Genomic DNA, 20619 nt, shown 5'->3' with positions numbered 1-20619 from the left:
GAATACAATAATCGGATTTCCAGTGCCCCTTCATTAGCAAAATTTTGTAAAATTTTGATTTTTTTATTTTTGATATTCAATTACGCCCTCTAACGGTGGACCCACAATTATGAAAATAATTTCCAGGCTTTTCCTGAGGTAACTTTTGTTATAAAATTTTTTTTTATTTCAAAGCTCTGCTATAAACGGTTCCTGAGATATGGCTGAGAGCCATTCTTATTGGGACACCCGGTACATACCAATAAACTTGAGTTTATTGGTTTATCTTCGGCCATTCTGTTTGTATTTCTCCAGAGATGTATGTGTTGTTGAGTATGTTTATGATTGCTATTGATTCGTTGTCCATTAGTTTGAGTAGTTCTATACTAAAATCACAATAAAGATGCACTAGAAATAAACAAACCAAGACGCGTTGAATGTTACGAGGAGAACTTCCGAATCATGATTTACAATGTATCAACTTTGTGAATCATGATTTGGGATTTACAATGTATACTAAGCATCAAAACTTACGCACCTCCTTAAAAATTATTGCCTAACCTGCTGTCCGATTTTAGTGATTTTTGAAGTTATACTTCTTTACGCGCGATACGAGGGTGAATTTTTATATGTTAAAACCTACGATACCGGCGCATGCGCATTATAACTTTGTTCTGATTGGATGTTCAAATGACATGTCAAAAATTATCCAATATGGCAGCTGTAGCGCAGCTGTGGTTTGGACGGTTGACGGTTTTGTTATGTATGGTTGTTGCGTTTTAAAATTTGTGGGAAGAGAAACAACAAAGGTTAGTTAATAGTTATACTGCCTTTTTAAATAGTTTTCATATTATATTTTTGAAGTTATACTTCAAAAATGTTTTAATTTATGTATGTATCAGTCCAGAAAAGGTGTGGAAAAATATATTAGTGTTTTTAAATATATTTTTCTACAAACGTGTTAAAAATGCAATTTTTAGGACTCCATAGGACCGTTAAAAATGCTACTTTAAGGCACTAGTGCTTTAAAATTTTTAAGGCACTGCAGTTAAAAGTGAATTGTCAAATTGTGAAACGTCAAAATATTTATATTTCATTTATTAACATTAATATTAATAATACAACTTGCGCAATTTGAAAAAGGTGGTTTAAAAGGTTTTTTATTATAATTTTGTGTCTTTGGATTTGTCTTCCTTGGGCGTAAAATAATAAAACATCTATTTTTATATTTCACTTGTCACCGTGATGTATAATTATGTATATCTGAAAGGTAAGTAATATACGATATGCGGATGATTCGGTCTTAATAGCAGACAATATAGAAGACCTCCAAAACCTTCTTAATAAAATTGGAGAGCATAGCGAGAACATGGGACTTAGTATCAACATAAAAAAGACGAAGTTCCTTATAATCAGCCGTCAATTATGTCAACATCAAAATGCAAGACTAGCATATAACAACCAAGATGTAGAGCGCGTAAGAAAGTTTAAGTACCTGGGAACCTGGCTATGTGAAGACTGGATGTCGGATATGGAAATTAAATGTCGGATAGAAAGATCCAGAAGTGCATTCATGAAATTCAGAAACGTCTTTACGAACTCTGACTTTGACCTAAACCTAAGATTAAGATTCACAAAATGCTATATATGGTCGGTGCTCCTATATGGCATGGAAGGATGGACTTTAAAAATAAACACAATGAATAAGCTAGAGGCATTTGAGATGTGGATCTATCGACGAATCCTTAAAGTTCCCTGGACCGCAAGAATAACAAATGAAGAAATCCTGAGAAGAATTGGTACAGAACGACAACTGATGTGCACAATTAAACAGAGAAAAACGGCATACCTGGGACACATAATTAGAAATGAAAGATATCAGTTTCTGCAAACCTTAATTGAAGGAAAGATCGAAGGAAGAAGGGGAGTCAGCAGGAAGAAAATGTCATGGCTCCGTAATGTCAAACAATGGACAGGACTAAAAAACATAGGAGACCTAATACATACTGCAAGGGATAGAGAAAAATGGTCAAACGTGATCGCGAACATCCATTAGTGGATTGCATAAGAAGAAGAAGAAAAAAGGTAAGTAGCATGCGGCTTGATGGCCTTGTTGGTAGAATATTGGACCAGAGATCAAAAAATCGCGAGATTGCGGGTTGAAATCCCGGACGATTCATATTTTTTTCTTTTTTTTTTAATATTTGGCATTGTTAAGTTTTGGTTAATTTTTGGTAATTATTGTTAATTTTTTGTATTGTAACTTTTAAGTAGGTATATTTATTTCGTTGAAATTATATTATAACTTCTATACTATACTATAAATAACTATATATAACTATACTATATATAACTACGTTATACTATATATAACTATAGTATAACTTCTTACGTGCGTACAAAGTACAAACACATTCTTTTTTTACATGTTATAGCTTTATTCTTCAGGAATATCGATGTTATAAAATTGTTGCTAAACAGATAAGTGTCATTGTATATCGGGTGTATCAATGATAGCTTGTTTTTCCTCAACGTTTGGAACACCCTGTGGAATATTCTAGCGTATATAAAATACTAAAATTAAAACTCAACTGTAGCATTAGGCTTTCTTAACATTTTGCTTTTTGATTCATTCGCTTATGCTAGATAATAAAAAAGTTAGGTACTTTAACAACTAGCAACGTTCTTCATCAATACAGGGTGTTTCTAAATAAGTGCGACAAACTTTACGGGATAATTTTGCATGAAAAAATGACCGTTTCTTTTATAAACATATGTCCGCAAATGCTTCGTTTCCGAGATAAGGGATGTTGAATTTTTTCGTACATAACTGACGATTTTTTTATTGCTCTTAAACCGGTTGAGATATGCAAATGAAATTTAGTAGGTATTAAGAGGTATTCATTTCGCATTTTGTGGAATACCAATAAGAATTTTATATTCACCATTGGCGTGCATACAAGTAATATGACCGGGTAATATGACCCATATGCATGCCAATGGTGAATATAAAATTCTTAATTGTATCTCAAAAAATGCGCAATAACTACCTCTGAAAACCTACTAAATTTCATTTGCATATCTCAACCGGTGTTAGAGTAATAGAAAAATAGTCAGTTTGTAAGAAAAAATTCAACATCCCGTATCTCGGAAACGATGCATTTGCGGTCATATGTTTATAAAGCAAACGGTCATTATTTATCCATGCAGAATTACCCCTTAAAATTTGTCGCACTTATTTAGAAACACAAAATTGTAGAAAATTCTTCTGTGTAAAAGGTATATTTATTTTAAAAACCAAAAAAAGGCTACAAATACAAAACAGAACGTTTTCGCTCTAAAGAGAGCATCATCAGTGTTCTTTTCAAGCTCTACATGCTAAGCCACCAAAAATATATGGGTTAAAACCCTTAAAATGTCGACTAAAAGTCTTACATTGAAATGTTATATGCTAAATCCTGACGATGGATGAAATTAATAAAGATACCCTAAGGCAGGGGTCACCAATTAGTTTCCCTGGCGGTCCGTTTCGAAAACCTGTGACACTTCCGGGGTCCGGACCTAATGCTACCTATATCCGGTTGTTCTGATTCGGTTTCTTTGTGGATACTTGGTAAAAAATATATCCATCATAACAACAAATCAGAAGGGTACCGGGCGAAATTTTTAGGCAGAAATTGTTGAAACACTTTTTTTTAACAAATTCAAAACATCACGTTTTTTCCCACGAAAATGTTTTTTTCATTTTTGGGTCATCTTAAACAAAAAAGATCTTTTTTCGCAAAAGTTGATAAATTACGAGTTTTAAGCGATTTAAAATCTAAAAAATGCGAAAATAAGCTTTAAAACTCATGTGTAAATAATTATTTTTGAGGTTGTCAAGTGCCTAAATTGATGTTTAAACATTCAATTTCAAGTTTCTTATAAGTAATCGGACACATTTTAATTTAAACCGTTGTTTTTAATTGTTAATTATACGCGTCATCTCGACACTTAATCCGCCGCGGCGGCAAGTCGCACTATGTGGTGCGTATCGCACTATATGATTGGAGAATTTAATTAGCATATTGGCAATAATTAATTGAATAAATAAATAAATTAGGTATCTAAAAAAACTATGTTAATAATATATTATAAAATTTTAGTAAATGTCCAGTATTTGTTGGGAATTTTTGGCATAAGTACGTATAATATGTATACATGCGACAGATATGCATCATAAAGTGCGACGACCGGCGATTAACAATTAAAAAACAACGATCTATATTGAAATAAGCCCCGATTAGTCGATTACTCGTTAGAATTTTGAAATTGAATGTATAAGCTTCAATTTAAGCACTAGTAAACCGGAAAACTAATAATTTACACATGAGTTTTCAAGCCTCGAAAATGTGTGTGCGTAATTTCGCATTTTTCACATTTTAAATCGCTTATAACTCGAAAAATATCAACTTTTAAGAAAAATGACAAGAAACCTGTTTTGTTTAAAATCGCCCAAAAACCCTAAAAATACATTTTCGGGCAAAAAGATAATTTTGAATTTAGTTAAAAAAATTGTTTTCTATGTAAAAAAATGTTACACCTGTCTGAAATCTGGAATGAGTTTAGTTCAAATAATTTTCATTAGGTAGGGAGTTGAGATTCATCTGTTAGCTCAGATCTGTACCGATTTTTAATAAAGTTTCTTCTTGAAAAAGCGGCTACGCACATATAAGTTGACAAACATGGCCAAACATTTTCAATTCCAAAACACTATATTCTGAATTTAATCGCGGTCCGCACAAAACTAGCTCACGGTCCGGATGCGGACCGCGGTCCGCTAATTGGTGACCCCTGCCCTAAGGTATTATCTAACTATTCCACGAAGCATGTGGGTTTTTGAGTCAAATTCTCTGTCTTCACAAAGAGTGAAATCTTCCTGCTGTAATTTTCTTAGTCCATAATTTGCCTCTTCTAGCTCATAGAATAAACAGAAAAATAGAAAAAGTCAACAAATAATATTAAATTATATTTATTTTCTAACAGTTATATGTGTGGAAAATATAAAGGTAACGTATTACTGGAAGCTAAGTCATGATATGCATATATAGATGCTGCCCTTAATAACGAATTGTGATGTATACTGCCCTGAAGTGAGGTATAAGGAGGCAACGGTGGTAAACTGGACATATACTCCTTCTGGTGGTTGTTGTTGATTTCAAAGGCCTGGTAATCTTCAGATATCTGAATCCGCTGTTCAGGAGGTTTAACAGTTTCCTGATAAGTCAAAGATATTCTCTCTGGTGGTGGGATGGTTAACGATAGTGTATAAGGTTGATGAGCAATATTTAATTTCGGTGGTTCTAAGGGCTGGTATGGCAAGGTACACAAATTTTCTAAAAAAGAGATGTTTTATGAAATTAACTAAACTTGTTATTAAATAAATTTTAGGAATACATATTCTAAACTGTTACAAATGCTTAGTAGCCCTATCAAAGAACAATCTGACCCAAAAAAATAAAAGAAGGATGAAAGTTTGGGAATAGGTAGTTGAAATTGTCTATTATTATATAAGAAAAAGTTTTCAATTCTTCATCACCTCCATTTTATAAAAATGGAGGGGAGACCCCCTTCTTGGGGGTGAAAAATATACATTCAAAATAAGTCCGGAATTACATGAAATGACTAATTCAAAGCAACTTTTGTTCTATAGAGTTTTTTCACTAAGTCAATACTTTTTGAGTTATTTGCGAGAGACTATGTTCATTTTTAACAAAAAAAAAACATGTTTTTGGATGGTTTTTCGCAAATAACTCAAATTTTGCAAACAAAGTAAGTATTTTATGGAAAAAAGTTATCTTAGCAAAAATATAGCTTATAAAAAAGTGAAAAAATAGGGTATGCATGAAGTCTGTATACCCAGTAGAAGCGGAGTTGTAGATAATGAAAAGTAGAATCTTATCCATTTAATTCCATATCGAATATTTCAACGTGAAATAACCTAAAAACGGAGCACTTTTCGCGGAAAACTCGTAATATATTTTTTAAAGTGTTTGAAAAAGGTTTATTTTTATTTTATTAGATTTATATTTTGGTAAAAAGAATCGCGAAAATCACCCCCTAATTAGCATTCCCAAAAATTAATCGTTACCGCTTCACGCTTATGGATTTTATGGAACTGGGCAGAGCACGTCGCGAGAACGAAGGACGGCAGATGGACAAAACGTATTCTCAAGTTAGTCCAGAGAAATAAGGTTTTTGTCGGGACACTTGGCCAGTCAGGTTGCAAATGGGTTTTTGGGAACTATATACCTAATACATTATAAATACAAAAATACCCGTCACAATTCGGACGAGGATTTTAGTTATTAACAAATAAGGGTCAAACATGGCAGTTTGTTCATTTAAATTACTACAGGTAAAAATAGAGTAATTAAATTTCTTATTTGGGATATGTATTCATCCTTTAGTAGATGAGAAAATGTTTAAAATGACAGTTTTTGAATTTTGGTCCGATTATTTGTTGCTTCGGAAATTGCAAAGTAGGACTAAAATTTTGAAAATTAAAAATTTGCTATAATTTTTGCTAAAATAAAAACTTTGGTATTGCACAAAAAGTAGAATCAAAGGGTTCGTATAATACATAAAAAATTTCAAGTCGATTCGTTAATTAGTTTAAATTTTATTCAATTTGTTTATCCCAGAGAACTTTTTGCAATGTTATTGCTCAGAAAATAATAAGATACAGCAATTCTGGGGAAACCACATGAAAGAAGAATACTTATAATTTCAAGGTATTTAAAAAAATCAATAAAAAGTTATTTTTAGCATTCCGAAAACATTTTACAAAAGTAGAGTCATTTTTGGCTTATAAATAATTTGAATAACTTTGTTAATATTGACTTTGGACTAAATCTAGTTTGGGATTTGAGAAGCTGGTATTTTTACACGAATTTTCAAAAAAAACCTTTTCGCCTAGAGTAATTACGGTCAAAGTTTTTGACTTCAAAAACTGTCAAATGGTTTAAAACAAATTACGGTCTAAAATGTTTTTTATTTAATTCACAGTTACTACTATATACATAAAATTCTCCTGTAAAGTTGACACCATCTATCTATCGTCCGTCGGCAAATTCAAACAAAAATATAACTCCAGACCATCTTTTACCACCTGTAGTCCAGAGAAATTAATATATGTATTTAATATATTTTTACCACCAAAAGTGAGATGTTTTAATCAAATATTACTTCAAATATAATCTGCAGAATAATTTTGAATCACGTTCCGCTAATGAACTTGCTTTTTTGTCCTTAAAAGTAGAAAAAAGTATCAATTCTACTGCTTAATATTTCATCTAAATATAATAGTCTAACAATTTTAACTGTACTAATGCCCAAGTATACATTTTCAAGTGTTAAGCTGATTGATTTACGATGAGTAACCCGGTTGTAAAAATACCGGCGTGTGCCGTATCAAAGGGACATCGGTTTACTCGAATTTCATAACATACAAATGTTATCTGTTTGAATTTGCCGACGGACGAAATATCTATGGACCCGACTTTAACAGTGTTAGTTACCATACTGCTCAGAAACGGCTTGACTGATTTTTATAAAATTTTACACGTATATCTTGTAGGACTAAAAATATATTGTCATCTATTTTTCATACCCATAAGTTATAAGGGGGGTTGCCCCCTGACATTTTTTTATTTTTTTGGACAATATTGTCTACCTTAACTCTATATGATGTATCATTAAAAAATACATACAAAACTTAATTTTTACCCTTCTATCAACAACCTCCATTTTTTATTAGCCATCTATATATTTACATGTATAAAATTCTCCTGTCACAGTGTTAGTTGCCATACTTCGCCATACTTGCCATACTCCGAGACGGCTTGACTGATTTTTATCAAATTATGTATTTATATTCGGTAGGTCCGAGAATCGATCGTAATCTATTTTCCTAAGTAGGTAATAAAGAAGGTATAAATTAATTTGATTGTATTTAATTGTTTGATAATGATCAGTTGATTTCATTTTTGATTAGCGTTCGAACAACCGGCCCTGAATCAAATAAAACAAAAAACTGCCTTTCCCCCTTTTTCATTTTTACTCAGATGTTTGAGTACTTGAAACTGTCTTTCGGCCCTTTTCCTTGACCAAAAGAAAGTAGATACGAGACCGTTGTCCTTTCTGATTTCTTCTATATTCGTCGTTTCCGTGCTTATAAATTGTAAAAGCCGGAGATTCAGGATGCAGCCAGAAAGCAGTTTCTCTTAACGAAAAGTCTTAGATTTAAAATATTGTTTATTATTTATATTTCAATTATGTTAATTGTTTAATGGTAATAAATTTTGTATCTGAGACTTTTCGTCTTCCTCGTTTTATAAGAGATGTCGCTGATTTGCGTCTCAAATGTGGAATTATTGTTTTCGCAGTAGTGTTTGGTTCAGAATTGTGACTGCATAGCTCCATTGATAGCGCCTGAGAGGCAAAAACCGGAGGTGGTGGTCCAACTCTAAATAAAATAAAAAAAAACTGCCCCCCCCCTAAATTCTTTTACTTTATCATTAAGAATATCAGATAAAACTTACCATTTTGTTGATAAAAGTTTCTGTTTAAACTATTTTGAGGATCCGCGTAATTCGGATTAAAGTTTTTGATCATTTCCTTAGGCTTTCTTCTTGGTCTGTATTTGTAATCTGGATGTTCCAGCATGTGTTGTGTTCTTAATCGTTTTGCTTCATCAATAAAGGGCCTCTTCTCTGACTCTGACAAAAGTTTCCATTCGACGCCTAACAGTTTTGAGATCTCTGAATTATGAAGTCTGGGATTATCCTAGAATAAAAAAATATTGATAATATTTTGGTAAGTTTTAGACAAATTTCATATTCTTTGTATTTAGTGAAAGAATTTTATGTGTACTTTATGTATTTACCTAAGAGATGAGACAATAATAGCTTATAGTGGAGTCAACAGAGAATTTGACTTCGGAAAAATCAAACAAGATAGAACTTTTTGTAATTTGATTATAGACAAGGCGAAAACGGCGGGTTCGTTAGAAAAAATATTCCCATGAGATTTTTTGCATAATCACATTCGTGAGACATCCCAGAATAAGGCTCAAGATGTCGCCCACGTGAAAAGTGGTCCAATTTTTTTTAACATTTTTTTTAATCAAATTGCAAAAATCAATATTTTTGGCCCGTACAAATTTTTGTTAGGTTTTTTGGACCATTCTGGACAAAAAAGATCTCTTGTAATTTTTCTCTAAAGTTGATCGTTTTCGAGTTATAAACAATTTGAAATTGAAAAAAACGAAAAATAGCGATTTTCAAGGCTTAATACATTGGTTAAAATTTATTATGAAAGTCATAAATTGACTAAATCAAAGTTTAAAGCCCCTCCTACAAGATCCTGAAGAAATTTTTGTCATAATTTTATTACTAAGCTGTTATTTTTAAGTAATAATAATGAGCGCCAGCACGTATTAGGCGGCCGTATAGGGTGAGTGCGAGAGAGATGCCATTCCGGCAGTCCAATGGGACATCTTACTCGCACTCACATTTACAGGCGCGTCAATACGCTCTTACGGCTTATTGTTAATAATTAAAAATAACAGCTTAGCAATAAGTTAATGACACAAATTTCTGTAGGATCATGTAGGGAGGGCTATAAACTTTGATTTAGTCACTTTCTGACTTTCATAATAATAATTTTTAACCGAGTTATTAAGGTGATACAGTAGCGATCAACAGGTGGCCAAAACGCGTTCCAAGATTGTGGCTGTAATTTTGAATATTTTTTCGGGATATTTGGCACACTTATTCGTAATATAATAAAGAATGGCGGTACAGAGCCTATTTGAAAAATATATTAATATGTGGAAATTACTCTGTAATTAAATACAATATTAAAAAAACGAGTCTGTACCGCCATTAAGAAGAACAAAAAATACACTTTCGTCAAATAAACTTTTTTATCCGATGCCTAGATTTTGTGTTATTTTGGAACTACTAATGAAATAAAAAATTTTAGTAGTTCCAAAATAACACAAAATCTAGGCATCGGATAAAAAAGTTAATTTGAAGAAAGTGTATTTTTTTGTTCTTCTTAATTGTATCTAATTACAGAGTAATTTCCACATATTAATATATTTTTCAAATTGGGCTCTGTACCGCCATTCTTTATTATATTACGAATATGTGTGCCAAATATCTCGAAAAAATATTCAAAATAACAGCCGCAATCTTGGAACGCGTTTTGGCCACCTGTTGATCGCTACTGTTTCCTCTTAAGTCTTAAAAATGGCCATTTTTGCGTTTTTCAAATTTTAAATTGCTTATAACTCAAAAACCATCAATTTTAGAGAAAAATTACAAGAAACCTTTTTTGTCCAGAATGGTCTAAAAAACCTAAAAAAAAATTTCTCTAGACCTAAAATAATAATTTTTGCAATTTGATTAAAAAAAATTGTTAAAAAAATTTGGACCACTTTTCTCGTGGGCGACTTCTTGGACCTTATTCTGGGGTGTATTACAAATGTGATTATGCAAAAAAATCTCATGGGAATATTTTTTCTAACGAACCTGCCGTTTTCGCCTTATCTATTAAGAAATGTTTAATAAACAACATATCAAAAATCTCTACTCTAGAAGTGGGTGCTTTATTTTTTATTAAACAAATGAACTGCGAAATTAATTGTTTTTTAAATAACTACTAAAATATAAATCGTAGAAAAAAACTGACTTGACCATTAAAAAATTCAGAAAATTATACACAAAACACCTTACCTATACATACAGCGTGTCTACTTGAGTTGGAAACATATGGGAAACTTTTTTATTATTAATTTTACGAAAAAAAGTTATTCTTTATAAAAAGTTCTGCATGCCCCAAAACCTAAGATTCAATTATCAGATATCAAATTTTCTCAATATTATACGAGGTATGTCAAAAAATATGAATTTCGGCTAAGGGTAAAGTACCTTTATTTCTCTCAATATCGAAAATTCTTATGATAAAAAGTTGTTTGGAATTAAAAACTAAGATGAAATATGCAATTACATGCTTCTTATTGAAAAAAAAAATATTTTTCTCAAATTTATGGATACCCAACATCGTTTTTAATTATTACAAATATCATAACTCGTTTATTATTCATTTTACGAAAAAAAGTTATTCTTCATAAAAAACTTTGCATGGTCTAAAATCTAAGACACAACCATGATATATCAACTTTTATTAATTTTATACGAGGTGTGTCAAAAAATATGAAATTCGCTCAATATTATAGCACCTTTATATTTCACAGTATTTCAATTAGAAGGATGTAATTGCATATTGACACATAGTTTTTAATTATAAACAACTTTTTTAATAACCGTTTTCAATATTGTGAAAAATAAAGGTACTTTACTCTTGAGTGAAATTCATATTTTTTGACATAACTCGTATAAAATTATTAAAATGTCATATCTGTTGGTTGAATCTTCGGTCTAAGGACATACAGAGATTTTTATAAAGAATACCTTTTTTTCGTAAAAGTAATAATAAAAGAGTTATCGTATGTGTAATGAATAAAAACGAAGTTAGTATCAATAAATTTGAGAAAAATTTGGAAAATATTTTTTTCCAATTAGAAGCATGTAATTACATATTTGAGCTTGGTTTTTATTTCCAAACAACTTTTCATAATAAGAATTTTCGATATTGAGAGAAATAAAGGTACTTTACCCTTAGCCGAAATTCATATTTTTTGACATACCTCGTATAATATTGAGAAAATTTGATATCTGATAATTGAATCTTAGGTTTTGGGGCATGCAGAACTTTTTATAAAGAATAACTTTTTTTCGTAAAATTAATAATAAAAAAGTTTCCCATATGTTTCCAACTCAAGTAGACACGCTATATAAAGATTTTTCTAAAATTAAATCTGTAACTTCTATAAATTTTTATTTATAACTAGACTTAGGCAAATATGCAAATTGCATTTTTTTTCATATTATGCATATTTCCAATTTTGCATATTTTTATATAAGTGTGTATAAATTTCATATAATTTGAAATTTTGGTTGTAAATATACATATATAATTTTATATTCATGTAAAAAATAAGTAGTTTGGAAATCTCAATATTTAATTTTGTCTTACAATCTCTTAAAATTCAAATTTTTGTATAGGAATGTACTAACTAATAAATCATAGCGGCGTATATGTAGTTTTGTCACGGGTTCCAAAATTTGTCAATTTATATCTCTCGGTAAGACGGTCCATTTCGCTTTTGTTGTAAAATAAACCGTGAAAACGTGTCTTTGCAATTTTGTGAATAATTAATGTACTTTAAAAATTCCTGAAAAAAAACAGTTCAGTGTCATTCATAAAATCAAACTGTAGTTTTGTTCAGAAAACTATTCCCCAATTAGAATTCTCCAAATTATCATTGTTAGACAATACATTTTTAATAAAAGAATTTGATCATTGTGGTAGGGGAGCCCAAGCGGGGATTTTTGCAGTTACTCGAGCGCGTCAGAGTATTACATGGGGAGAAACCTTGTACCCTGAAAATGTACCTCTACCATATATTGGCTCTTAATGCAGCGGACTTCGTTAAGGGGGGCCGAAAAAAATCTATCCTTAGAAAAACTCGAAATCGTCAGATTAAGATAAGGTAAGTTAAGTACATGCAAAACAGTGTATATTTCAAAAATCTGACGATTTGAGCAGGGCGTAAGGAAATGAGCGAGTCCCAAAGTTTCACAAGAAAAAAGCGAATATTTCGCAAAATAAATGAGAGATCGAAAAACTAAAAAATACGTGCTCAATATTTTTTAAAAATCTATCGAATGATATCAAACACGACTTCCCGCTGGGAGGGGCGGAGGGTAAATTTAAAATTTTAAATACAAATCCCTGGATATTTCGCGAAATGAACATCAGATCGAAAAACTGAAAAATACACTTATTCAATATTTTTGAAAAATCTATCGAAAGACACCAAACACTACCCCCACAGGAATGGGGTGGAGGGTTATAAAATCGTAAATTGGAGCCACCATTTTTTATTGCAGATTTGGATTCCTTACGTAAAAATAAGTAACTTTTATTTAAGACATTTTTTCTAATTATGGATATATAGAGCTTTAATCTAAAAAAAAACGATTGTTGGAAATGGAAAATTAAATCAAAAATGGAAAGTCCTCACTAAAATGGAAAATTTTACTTATTTTTTTTTGGTTTTAGGACCTTTTCTTCACAACCCAATAGGTCCCCATAACGCTCTAGTGACTGCACATTTAGCATACTTTTGCTCCCCTACCATTGTGTCAAAACGTTAAAAATAATACATATTGGACAGTTGATATAGAGAGAAGTTTTCATATTGTACTCAAATACAAACCATAAGTTTTTATTAGAAAATTTTGAACAGCATTTGATAATTATTTAGTCTTACCACAATTTGAAAATATCATTTATTTGTTAAAATACTTAAATATTTAATTGAATAAGCCTATTTTATAAAATACATATTTACATAATATTAATTAATACAACATGTGAAGATTTTGTAAATATTTTTGTGAATAAAAAATATTGTAAATATTTTTTATTAAATACATGAATATTTTCTAGATAAACATGCATATTTTTGCGTAAAATACTGCATATTTATGCGCATATTTCATACATTTTTATTTGCATATTTAGTGGAGTCACTGAAGGTTTTCACCTCCGATTTCGTTGAACCTTCATCGATTTTCATGAAAATTGGTGAGTAGTTAGAACATACTTAAAAGAAAAAAGGTTATATAATGCCAACTTGCGCTTTTACCCTGGGGATGGATGCCACCCCTTCTCGTGGGTAAAATTTTTTTTATTAAAAATAATACCAGAAATCGATAGAGGGGCAACTTCTAAGCAAAATTTGTTATATGAAGTTATTAACATAAATCGATACTTTTTGAATTATTAAATGTCAAATATTTTATTTTTTCTTAAAAAAATGCATGTTTTAAAGCTGTTTTTCACGTATTAATAAAAAATATAAGCTTTTGTAAAAAAGCTATTATTACCAAAATTAAAGATAATAAAAAATTTAATACACTCCGCACTTAAAGAACTAAACTAATGTTATTTCAAAGTGAGTTATGGGTAATTGAATGTATATTTTTTTCGACGAGTACTCAAATCTAAGTATTCAAGCTTACATAACGGGAAAACGATGCATTTTATAGAATATATTTGTTAAGCAATTGTCAAAGTACTTCGGAATACCTATCAAATGACTCCAGTAGAAGTTATTAGCATCAAAATTAAGCAAGTTATGATGAAAATAAGAGAACCCTTTCGATTTTTTAGGAAAAAGTGAAAAATAAAACATACGCCATTTCCACAAAAATTAAAATTTATAGTAATCCTCACAAAAATTTATTTAGCTTAACATAGTTCATGATTTCAACAATTTTGACCGGTTTAGAATGCATATTTTTGAAAAAGAAGATATAATTTAAAATAATTAGAATTTTTAAAATGATCGTACTTTTCATTTTCTATTGATAATAACTCCAAAAATACTCAATATACGTAAAAAATTATATATAACTAAATTTTATTTTTTTCAGTTCCAAATACTTTACTTCTTTTACTATTTCCGTAGAATAAAAAATAACCGAGATAGAAACGTTTAAAATTTCAATTTTGCTGCGAGAACCATGTAACCGGGGCCATTTAACCTTTTATTTAAAAAAAAATAAGAGGTTTAAAAGACTAATTTCGACGTTTTTTAATAGCTCTTAGAATTATATTTTAACTAGTTTTTAGGTGAACCTGATATGTTAAAAAATTAACGGAGTTATTTACAAAAAAACAATAACATTTTTTGGAAAAATTTTTAAAAGATACATTTTGAAACATTTTTGGTGCATAAATTTTAATGCTATCAACTTGTTCGAGGGCTTATTTGATAGATATTTCTATGAATTTGACAAATGTTTAATAAGTTTATGTTATAAAATGCATCATTTCAAAGAAATATACATTCAATTACCTATAACTCACTTTTAGTTAACATTGAAAGGTTTTTCTAGTAAGGAGTTTATTTGATTTTTTATTAGCCTCAATTTTGATATTAATAACTTTTTTGTAAAAACTTATAGTTTTTGAGTTATTTATGAAATATCGGTTAAAAACATGCATTTTTCTCACGAAAAAATAAAATCTTTGATCTTTAATAACTCAAAAAGTTTTGATTTATTTTAATAACTTTTTATAACAAATTTTGCTTATAATTTGTCCCTCTATCGAATTGTGGGGTTATTTTTAATAAAATAATTTTCACCCCCGAGGAGGGGTGGCATCCACCCCAAGGGTAATAGCGCAAGTTGGCACCATGTCTCCTTTGTTCCTTGAGATATCCTCTAACTACTCACCAATTTTCATAGAAATCGATGGAGGTTCAACGAAATCGGAGGTGATAGCTCATATTATACACCTTCAGTGACTGCACTAATTTGCCTAAGTCTAATTATAATATGGTGTTGTCTAATTATACAGGGTGTCCAGAAACTCTACCTACAAACGAAGACAGGAGATTCCTCAGATAATTTTAAGATAATTTAACCCAATTCACCTAGTCCGAAAATGCTTCCTAAGGGAGCTAGAGCTCTTTGAAGATGGCGTCATGTAATTAGTTTTTCTTAAATACCTCCAGAACGCTTCTATTTAGAAAAACGAAAATTGGTATACGTATTTACTTTCCAGAAATGAATCGATTCCATCCATTGCGAATTTCTAGTACAACTCATAGGCGTCCGTTTTGGGTAGGGCAACGGTTATTTTATCGCCTAACTTTTTTGTCTTTAATTTTTAAGCATTTTTGACTCTGAATTATTTAATTGTGAGTTATTCTAGTACTAAAAGGTACTCTTAGTTTAAGTCGATAGGATACACCATTTGCTAAAAAACTCGATTTGAAAATTTTTCGTTCCTTGAATTAAAAAAAAAGATACAAAAAAAACTATTTAGAAAGATGAAAACTGCTACATTTATTTATATTCCAGAGATTAATCGATTTCATTAATGGCGAATTTCTAGTACCGGTCATATTTGTCCGTTTTGGGTAGGTCAACAGTTATTTTATAGCATACCTTTATTGTCTTTAATTTTTAAGTATTTTTGACACTAGATTATTCAATTATGAGATATTCGAGTACTAAAATTTACTCTTGCTTTAAGTTGGTAAAATACATCGGTTTTTTTAATTTTTTTTAACTTTTTTTTCAAATTCCCAAAACTAAAAACTTTCAAATCGATTTTTCTAGAAAACGGTGTATCCAATCGACTTAAAGTAAGAGCACCTTTTAGTACTAGAATACCTCACAACTTAATAATCCAGTATCAAAAATGCTTAAAAGTTGAAGACAAAAAAGTTATGCGATAAAATAACCGTTGCCCTACCCAAAACGAACGCCTATGACCGGTACTAGAAATTCGCAATGGATGGAATCGATTCATTTCAGGAAAGTAAATATGTATACCAATTTTAGTTTTTCTAAATAGAAGCGTTCTGGAGGTATTTAAGAAAAACTAATTACATATCGCCATCTTCAAAGAGCTCTAGCTCCCTTAGGAAGCATTTTCGGACTAGATGAATTGGGTTAAATTGTCATAAAATTATCTGAGGAATCTCCTGTCTTCGTTTGTCGGTAGAGTTTCTGGACACCCTGTATATACAGGTGTTGGTCCAAAATTGTTACGATCAGAGGAAGGACGTATTCCTGTGCTTTTTAGACTACGAGAAAGATTTTGATCGTGTCCAACATCACAAGTTAATGCAGATTCTCAAGAAGCTTGATATAGACCAAAAAGACATAAGATGCATTGAAAACTTGTACTGGTATCAGGCAGCACAATTAAAAATAAACAATTCTATATCCAAATCCATACATATAAGAAGGGGTGTTCGGCAGGGATATGTGCTTTCCCCTCTTTTATTTAACATTTATTCGGAAGCCATATTTCAAGAGTCTTTGGAAGATGCAGAAATGGGAATCAAAGTGAATGGTGTATTGATCAACAACATACGATATGCTGATGATGCTGTCTTAATTTGCGACAACATAGCAGATCTTCAACAACTTGTCACTATAATCGGAGAATACAGTAAGCGAATAGGATTAGAGATTAATACCAAAAAGACCAAATTCATGATCATCTCTAGAAACTTGGATGCATTTGATAACTCCACCATAACACTGAATACTAAGTCCATTGAGAGGGTGAGCAAATTCAAATACCTAGGAACGTGGCTTTTTGAAGAATGGGCATCGGACAGGGAAGTAAAATGTCGCATTGAGCAAGCTCGACAAGCTTTCGTAAAATTCAGGAAGGTACTGACCTGCTCAGAGTTCGACCTTACACTGAGACTAAGGTCTAAGGTTTACTAAATGCTACGTGTGGTCGGTGCTGCTATATGGTATAGAGGGCTGGACACTCAAAACGAGGAATATAAACAGATTAGAAGCCTTCGAAATATGGCTTTATCGCCGTATCCTAAAGATACCATGGACGGCGAAAGTCAAAAATGTGGATGTCCTTAAAAGAATCAACCAAGAACGTCAGCTTTTCGAAAACATCAAGAAAAGAAAACGGCGTATTTGGGTCACATCATGCGAAACGAAAAATACCAGTTCCTTCAACTTATAATCCAGGGTAAAATTGAAGGCAAGAGAGGAATAGGACGCAAGAAAATGTCCTGGCTCCGAAACATAAGGCAATGGACAGGGATTAACGACATACAATCTCTGATACGCATTGCAAGAAGCAGAGAGTTAATGGAAAATGTGATCGCCAACATCCATTAGTGGATTTGCATTTGAAGAAAAAGAAGAATTATAATATAATAATAATTTATAATCAGTAAAATAGGAAATGGTCGAATGCTCGTATATATGAATTTTACAAAGGCAAAGGCAGATATCGAGAACTGAATTTATTTAATCTTGCTTAAGTATACTTTCGCTATCTAGAGCATCTTCAGGGGCATTTCGTCAATAAAGAGAAGGTATTATCCTCGAATGTTCTTTAATATGAAATAGTTTGGTGGCACACATTTAACAAAGGACAAAACAGATAAATGTGAGTGCTTGATAAGGTTCTTCTATCTTGCAAAAATGTAAAACCTTACCAGGCACTCAAATTTATCTGTTTTGTCCTTTGTTAAATGTGTAGTTATATGTTAATTTAAGTTGCCACCAAACTCTTTCATATTAAATGACATTCGAGGATAATACCTTCTCTTTGTTGACGAAATGCCCCTGAAGATGCTCTAGATAGCGAAAGTATACTTGGGCAAGATTCAATAAAATCAGTGCTGGATATCTGCCTTTGCCTTTGTAAAATTAATTTATAATCGTTCAACATCCGCTAATAACTTTCCATGGTTGATGGGGCTTTATGTAAATAAAAATACTTTCAACAGATTAATAATTATATAAAGAACTTTAATGCGCTAGTAATTTTCCTTTGCACTTACTTGCGAAATACGTTTTCTGCGCATTCTGGACCATACCATGAACGCATTCATCGGCCTTTTGACGTGCTCACTTTGAGGCATCATGAAAATAGACTGCGTCGGGAAACAAATTGATTGAAAGGACACTGCCTGCGTTTAACGCTGTGTAAACACTGATTTAAATCTCTTTGTGTAATTGACAATAACGTATTGTCCATCGCCCATTGTCACACTAAAAAATGCTTTTGTTTGAAATTGGATTTGTTGAGGATTGTGCATATAGTATGGTTGACTCTGAATGCCCGTGCAATAATTATTATGTAATGTTTTTATATAGACCAGACAATCCTCTCGAGTTCATTTGAATATTGAGTCGCATTAGCTAACAACAACTTTGTCAACGAAAAACATTAACAAGTTGTAATTGTGAGCGTGTGCCTAAGAACAAAAAGTTTTGATTGCATATTTCGCTTTATGTGACAAAATTGCTCAATATTTTGTTTGAAAAATGTTTGCTAAATCTTAAATCTTCGTCATACAGCATGGTGCAAATGTTTGGAATAAATTCGATATTTCGTAAGCCGGCGACTTTAAGGAAAATCCCGAAACAGGTCGATTTTTATTTTTAAATTATGATTTTTTGGCATATATTTCATACTAATGACATCATCCATCTGGGCGTGATGACGTAATAGATGATTTTTTTAAATGAGAATAGGGGTCGTGTTCTAGATCACGTGAAAGGTTATTTAATTCTCTATTCAGTAATAATAACATTAGCATAATTATTTATACAGGCTGTCCAAAAAATTTTTTTTAATTAAATTAATTAACACAAAAAGAAGAATTTATGTAATTTATTTAATTCAAAATACATTTTGCTGCTATCAGAAAACAGAAATATTTCCCATCTAAATAGTTAATTACAGAAATAAATGTTTATTTAACAGGATTGAAAACTACTTCATCTTTCAATTGCCAGATGACGCTAGTCACCTAATACCTTCACTTCGGTTGCAATGGGTGAGAAAAACTCTCGATACTGGTCAGTTGGGATATGGAGAACAGTGCCTACGTTCTCTCCGATGAGGCTCCAATAAGAGCCGAAAATCGCGATTCAGAGGACTGGACTGTGCTCCGTATTCTAATTGAAAAGTAAGATTGTTTTGCCTTCGCATTGCAACTGAATAAAAATGGTATACATTTTTATTTTATAGTCGTTTTACTCCGTAGAGTAACCAGGTGCATTTTCCGTTGGAACTTTACCAAGCTGCTTACCAATTGCATAGTGTAGAATTCCTTCCCTTTGTCTTCACTTCAGCATCCATGTGCTTGCAAATTGTAGAAGCCTTGGAGGTGTCACCAGGAAAGTGTACCAATAAGTTTTCAATTTAAAAATCTTTTAGTGATGTTTTTAATATTTTCAGTATTATTAATTTTGCTATTAGGATTGAAAACTACTTCATCTTTCAATTGCCAGATACGCTAGTCACCTAATACCTTCACTTCGGTTGCAATGGGTGGGAAAAACTCTCGATGCTGGTCAGTTGGGATATGGAGAACAGTGCCTACGTTCTCTCCGATGAGGCTCCAATAAGAGCCGAAAATCGCGATTCAGAGGACTGGACTGCGCTCCGTATTCTAATTGAAAAGTAAGATTGTTTTGCCTTCGCATTGCAACTGAATAAAAATGGTATACATTTTTATTTTTTTAGTTTATTTAACAAATAAACATTTGCTTTTCTAGTACGTTCTTTGAAGGTAAAATATTGCAAAACCTCTAAATTTTAAAGAACTGCTTGGATTGACATGAAATTTGGCATACACATAGCTAATAAGTCAAAGAAAAAATTGATATTGTGCCGATGTGTGCTTTTGCCCTAGGGGTGAGTTTCACCCCCTTTTGGGGGTGAAAAATATATGTTCGAAATAAGTCAGGAAATGGATAAAATGCCTAATTCTAAGCAACTTTTGTTCTATAAAGCTTTTTCAATAATTTAATACTTTTAGAGTTATGTGCGAGTGAATATGTTAATTTTTCTACAAAATAACTACGTTTTCAAACGGTTTTTCGCAAATAACTCAAAAAGTAAGTATTTGGTGGAAAAAAAATTCTTATCAAAAATATAGCACGTAAA

General features: G+C 31.4%; 1 protein-coding gene across 1 annotated transcript; it reads right to left on the bottom strand.

Moving 5' to 3' along the window:
* Nucleotides 1-4974: 4974 nt before the first annotated feature.
* On the bottom strand, nt 4975-18712 carry LOC126883706 (SOX domain-containing protein dichaete-like). The gene is made up of 3 exons (XM_050649368.1): nt 18503-18712; nt 8562-8805; nt 4975-5354 (listed from the first exon to the last, which is right to left on the bottom strand). The coding sequence occupies exons 1-3, from the start codon at nt 18584-18586 to the stop codon at nt 5005-5007; spliced, it is 678 nt and encodes a 225-aa protein (XP_050505325.1). The 5' UTR covers nt 18587-18712; the 3' UTR covers nt 4975-5004.
* Nucleotides 18713-20619: the final 1907 nt, after the last annotated feature.

Source organism: Diabrotica virgifera, chromosome 4 (assembly GCF_917563875.1).
Source record: "Diabrotica virgifera virgifera chromosome 4, PGI_DIABVI_V3a".
Taxonomy (NCBI): Eukaryota; Metazoa; Arthropoda; class Insecta; order Coleoptera; family Chrysomelidae; genus Diabrotica; species Diabrotica virgifera.
This window is presented reverse-complemented; position numbering and strand designations above follow the sequence as displayed.